We start from the raw sequence: 5,690 nt of genomic DNA on the forward strand, positions 1-5,690 counted from the left end.
CATCCCCCGCTTCTCCCCGTGCGAGGGGGCAGTCCCACTCGTTGCCAACAATACATTACAAAGCCCCGCGGGACAGTTGTCGGGCTAACGAGTGTGGTCCATCTCGCCTCCCTTAGGTCGCCTCGCCCACTGCAGGCACTGCCATCTACCACTATCACACTTACCCTGCGCCTTCCCATCCAACCCCCACTCCACCCCACCCCATCCCCCCCCCTCCCTCACACCCATGGACGGACCGTCGGCAAAGCAGCAAAAGTATGACCGTCAGCTGCGGCTATGGGGCGCCCACGGACAGGCAGCGCTAGAGTCGGCCCGGGTCTGCCTGCTCGGGGCCACCACCACGGGCGGCGAAGTGCTGAAGAACCTCATTCTCCCGGGCACAGGTGCCTTTACCATTGTCGACGAGGCGCCCACCACCCTCGCTGCCATCGGATCGAACTTCTTCCTCGCTGCAGACGCCGTCGGCTCCTCGCTGGCGGCTGCCATGTGCGCCTCGCTGCAGGAGCTCAACCCGGATGTCCGCGGCGGCTACGTCGAGGCCGACCCCTCGGCCCTCGCCGCAGACTTTTTTGACGACTTTGACGTTGTCATTGTCTCGGACCACGTCGCGCCGTCCGCCACTCCCGCAATCGCCGCCGCTGTCGCTGCCCGCGGCGGCCTGCTGGTCATCGCCCGCGCCTGCGGCCTCGTCGGCTACGTCCGCGTCACCAAGCCGGGCGTTCACTACGTAGTCGAGACCCACCCAGATCATCCCAAGCTCGACCTGCGCATCACACACCCGTTCCCGGCCCTTGCCGCTGCTGCTGCTGAGCTCGATCTCGACGCGCTCGACTCGTTCGAGTACAAGCACGTGCCCTACCCGCTGCTCCTCCTCAAGGCGCTCGACGCCTTCCGCGCGAGCCACGATGGCTCTGGTCCGAGGTCGTCAGCCGACAAGCGCGAGTTTCGCAAGGCTGTTCGCGCCCTCCAGCGCGACCCGAGCCCACACGAGAACGTCGACGAGGCCGTCAAGGCCGCCCTCAAAGCCTGGGTCCCGGCCACCCCGTCTGACGAGGTCCGCGCCGTCCTCGACGCACCCGAGGCCCAGACCGATGCGCTCGGGCCCGACTCGGATCCGTTCTGGTTTGTCGTCGCTGGCCTGCGCCACTTTGTCGACTCAGGCGTCGCCGACGGCGCTCTCCCGCTGCCGGGAAACCTGCCCGACATGACCGCCACGACCGAGGGCTACCTCGCCCTCGCCGGCATGTACGCCGATCAGGCCCGGGCCGAGCTTGACGCTCTCACCGGCCTTGTCCGCGCCGCACAGGCCTCCGCCGGTGCCGCTCCCGACGCCGTCTCGGCCGACCTCATCAAGACCGTCGCCAAGAACGCCGCCAGCCTCCACGTCGTCCGCTTCTCGTCGATCGCCGACGAGCTTGAGCCGGCGCCATCCGTCGTCGACGTCCTCACCACCGCCCTCACTTCCGGCACGCCCACTGCGCCACTCTACGTCATGTTCCGCGCCATCGACGCTTTTTACACCGCCCACCAGCGCTGGCCCGGCACCGGCCCGGCTGGCCCAGGCGCCGACTACGAGGCCGACATCCCCGAGCTCAAGGCTCAGGTCAACGCGTGCCTTGCAACGTGGGGCATTGCCAACGACGGCTCACTCGTTGCCGACGACCTCGTCCACGAATTTTGTCGCTACGGTAACGCCGAGATCAACCCGGTGGCCACGGTCGTAGGCGCCGTCGCCGCCCAGGAAATCATCAAGATCGTCACCCGCCAGTTTGTGCCCATGGACAACACCTTTGTCTTTAACGGCATGAACACTTCGGCCGGCGTCCTGCGGCTGTAGGCTTCACACCTCCAGCTCGACACCGTCCGACGCCGACGCCGGCGCCGGTGCTGTCGACGTCTGCTTGCCCCCCTCCCCCCCCCCCCGCCGTGCGCAAAACCGTCTCTGCGCAGACCACGTACTTGAAGATGGTGAGAAGCGGCTCTGAGCGGGCGGAGGAGAGGAGAGAAGGATGATGGGATGCGAGCGAAATGGTGGCCACTCCACTTCATTCGATCGTGTTAAACACGGATTTGACTAGGCCTGGCCTAGTCATGGCGATGGCGATGGGATGGAAGGGGGGTAGCTACAAGGTCTGTGGGTGAAAGTGGTCGCGAGCGCGGGCGCGGGCGCCTGTCTGGCCGGGACGGGAGGCAAAGGTGCGAACAGACTGGACGGGTTCGATCCACTCGACAAGCGGCGCGGACGCAAGGTAGTCGAGGAGAACAGCGGCTTGGTCCTTGGACGGTGCCGATGAAGTCCAGGTGACGGTGACAACGGCTGACTTGGAGCCTACGGACTTGACGGCGAGCGGGCCGCCGGTGCCGCGGTGGGCGCCCGCGCCAAAGCGGGCGTCCAGCTTTGCGGCGAGCTCACGGCCGGCATCAGGAGTGGCGCACAGGATGTTGACACCCGGAGCAGCGCCTGCGGCAATGGTCTCGACCAGATCGGGCATGTGCTTGGCATGCGGTGGGAGGAGGGCGACCCAGGCGACGGCCGGGTGTTCTGCGGCGGCGAGGGCCTCGCTGGTCGCTGCGGCGACAAGAAAGGCGTTCGGCGGGAGGTACTTGCCGAGCGAGCGGCCTCCAAAGACGGCGGTCTCGACCGCGGCGCGGTCCTTGGGATCGACCACCCGGCCTGCGAGCTGGACCACAAACAGATGCAGCTCGTTGGCTCCGGCGCCACGGGCGGCTAGCGCGTCACGGAGCGGCGGGAGATCACGCGGATGAAGCGGGCCTGAAAGCAGCTGCACCGCCCTCACTCCGCCTTGGCTCCGTGCATCCACCACGTGTGGCGCCTCTGACGGCGTAGCTTCTGCGCCCGTCCGAGAGGTGGCGCCAGTGGCGACGGCAGGACGGGCCGGAGCCGAGGCCGCCAAGCGGTTGGTGGCGAGCATGGTAGCGGCAAGAGCCGCAAGCGCAAACATGCCCCAGCGGGCGCGCGACCATCCCATGCGGACGAGTCTGGCGGTGTCGAGAGAGCGGTGTGGTGGGGGGGGGGCGGTGACGTGTGCGAGGCTGTTCCGGGCAGGACCATGGAACATTGGGTCGACTCGGGACGTCGGTGCGCGTGACTACGGTTCGCCGGCTGTCGAAAAATAGTTTACCAATGTGCCGTCTAGTGTACCGAGATCAGGAGTGGAAGTACCATGGAGAGACGGAGGGGGGGGGGGGGCGTGCACGTCGGATGTTGGTGGGGAGGGAAAGAGGACAACCAAGTCAAGCAGGCTTTGCGTGCCCGGCGTTCGGCGGACAATCCTCTGGCTGCATCGACCGCTACCACGCCGTGGACAGCCGAGCGCCGAACCAACTCGGACCTCGACTTCTCCTCCCTCAACCAACTCGGTGGCCTGCCGCACGGCTTCCACGCCCTCGCGCCACACAATGACATCGGCGGCGCCGCGGCCGACATCATCGCCGCCGACTGCAACACCCTCACTCGCGGCCTCGTCAGCCTCGCCCAGATTGTCCTCCATACCAGCTGGCATCGGGCACCGTCGGACGCCCCACCCCACCCCGCCCCGCCCCGCCCCACCCCACCTCACCCCACCTCCACGGCTCGCCGCTAATCATGAGCTCCAGCAGGTGGGCGTGGGCGGTAGGTGCGGCAGTGGCGGGCGGGGTGTGTGCAGCCGAGGTGGCGGCAGGCGCGCAGGTGGCGGCGTACCTCGACGGAGCGGCGAGTCTGGTGGCGGGCGGCGGCGGAGGCGACTCGACGGGATCACTGGCTCGGCGGGCGCGGGCGGTGGGCGCGGAGCTTGGCGTGGCAGAGCCGGATGCTGTGGCCATTTACGCCTCGCTTGTGCCGGTCTCGTTCTCAGGCGGGATCAGGGTGCCTTTGCTCGACATCGACTCCCGGTTTGTAGCCCTGGCCGAAATCAAGCTACTTGCCGACGGCGCCCGCCCGGGCGATGCGCTGCCTAGCTTTGCCACCGCGCATGAAATGGCGCACCTTGCCGAGCACCATCCACTGGTGCTGACGGCTGTGCACAGCTTCAGCGCCGGGGCGGCGGCGGCGGGCATTGTCTCGGCATGGGCCGGCGGCGGGCGTCCGCTCAGTGCGCGGGTGGCAGCGACGGCGGCGGCAATTGGCTTGGTCGTTGTGGCTGACACGCTTGCGTCGCAGCTGTGCGAGTTGCGGGCGGATGCGCGGGCGGCAGGCGCAGGCTATGCCGCAGCTGGCATCGCTGCGCTCGAGAGCTATGGTGAGCAGTTCGGCGTCCACCCCCTGGCATGGAGCCGGCGGCATCCGCCGCTGGCGCTGAGGCTTGCGCTGCTCCGCAAGTATGGCGTTTAGTCGTCAGCGCCTGGCGCTCGACGACGGAAGCGCCGACGAGTTGAGCATGGCTGCGGCAGAGAAGCGCGGGACGGTCGACTCGGGGACAATGAGCGGGTACGAGTGCGACTTTGCGCGGTCGAGGATGTTGGTCAGCGAGTTTTCCTCGTCGGCCTCGGCCGAGTCGCTGGTGATGACGATCTTCATGTCGGGCGTCTCGCCGACGGCGTCGCTGACGTCGAGGCGGGCATGGCCGTCGATGAGGAGGGCGACGGCGACGTCTTTGTGGCCCTGGGCGCACGCGTGGTGCAGTGCGGTGCAGCCATGGGCGTCGACCTGGTTGACGTCGAGGCCCTCAAACGAGAGCAAGTACTTGACAATGCGGGTGTGGCCCTGCAGTGTGGCCCAATGGAGTGCGGTCCGCTCAAGAAAGCTCGTCGAGTTGAGCTCGGGATAGGCCATGCCGTCGCCATCCGGGTCAAAGCCTTGCTCGATCATCCGCTGGCGTGCAAGCTCGGTGTCGACGAGCTTGTCAGCGTCGACCGCCAGTGGCTCGCGGGTCAGCTCCGACTCTGCGGCCGAGACGTCAAAAGCTGGCGACGCTCCCGGCGACGCGCCGCCCGACCCGTCGCCGGGCTCTAAACCCTGGGCGGCATCGAACATGGCCATGGGCAGCGGGGTGCCGTCCTCAAGCATCGAGACGAGCGTGTCGAGGTCGTCCTCGCGCGCAGCGGCAATAAACTTGGCGTTGAGCTTGGCCTGGATACCGATCGGGTACCACGGCAGGCCCTCGGCCTCGGTGTAGCCCGGCACATCCTCGAATAGCTCGGCGATCTCGTCGTTGTCCTCGACCAACGACCCGTCCCGCGCGGCCATCTGGACCATGACCGCATCCACGTCGGCCACCATCCCGGTCTCTGTCGTCGCCACCTCGGCCAGCCGCTGGAAGACGACCTCGTCACCGTCCCCTTTGCCCCGTCCATCGCCAGCATCGCCGCCATTGCCGGCAATGCCCAGCGCCGCCAGCTCGGCGTTGGTGAACTCGTCGCCAGCCGAGACGGTCCCCTTGCGGCTGTGCTCCACAAACGCACTCACCGCAGACGACCTCCGCGACGACCGCATCCCGCCCTGCAGCCGCTGCTCAGTGCGCCGGGTGAGGTGTGGGCTGCTTCCGGTGGGACTCGTGGTTGTGGCTGGGGTGGCGTGACATGCCATTCGCCACCAACGCAGTGTGTGGGTGGCGGGGGTGGCGGGGGGGGGGGGGGTGGGCATTCTGATCAACGGTACTCGTGCATCGCCCACTGAAGGTGCCCACACCAATAGCCATTGCGATGTGTAGGGTGGGTAACCAGGCTTCTCCCTCTCCCCCCTCCCTCCA

General features: G+C 67.6%; 3 protein-coding genes across 3 annotated transcripts in view; 2 read left to right on the forward strand and 1 right to left on the reverse strand.

Annotated features, from left to right (window-relative positions):
- Positions 1-2,029: 2,029 nt before the first annotated feature.
- On the reverse strand, positions 2,030-3,512 carry AMSG_07766 (uncharacterized protein; the record flags this gene model as incomplete). The annotated part of the gene is made up of 2 exons (XM_013900376.1): positions 2,030-3,000; positions 3,379-3,512. 2 exons carry the CDS (start codon positions 3,510-3,512, stop codon positions 2,124-2,126), a joined length of 1,011 nt encoding a protein of 336 aa, XP_013755830.1. The 3' UTR covers positions 2,030-2,123.
- Positions 3,513-3,607: 95 nt separating this feature from the next.
- AMSG_07767 (uncharacterized protein) lies at positions 3,608-4,333 on the forward strand (the record flags this gene model as incomplete). Its single annotated transcript, XM_013900377.1, has 2 exons — positions 3,608-3,638; positions 3,669-4,333. 2 exons carry the CDS (start codon positions 3,608-3,610, stop codon positions 4,331-4,333), a joined length of 696 nt encoding a protein of 231 aa, XP_013755831.1.
- A 1,187-nt stretch (positions 4,334-5,520) lies between these two features.
- AMSG_07769 (uncharacterized protein) overlaps positions 5,521-5,690 on the forward strand; it is a gene marked incomplete at its 5' end in the record, with an annotated part of 3,988 nt that continues 3,818 nt past the window's right edge. The window contains one exon of the mRNA XM_013900378.1: positions 5,521-5,543. Coding sequence (XP_013755832.1) covers positions 5,521-5,543 — 23 coding nt within the window. The remainder of the gene's footprint in view (positions 5,544-5,690) is intronic.

This window comes from Thecamonas trahens (assembly GCF_000142905.1).
Source record: "Thecamonas trahens ATCC 50062 unplaced genomic scaffold supercont1.37, whole genome shotgun sequence".
Lineage (NCBI taxonomy): Eukaryota > Apusomonadida > Apusomonadidae > Thecamonas > Thecamonas trahens.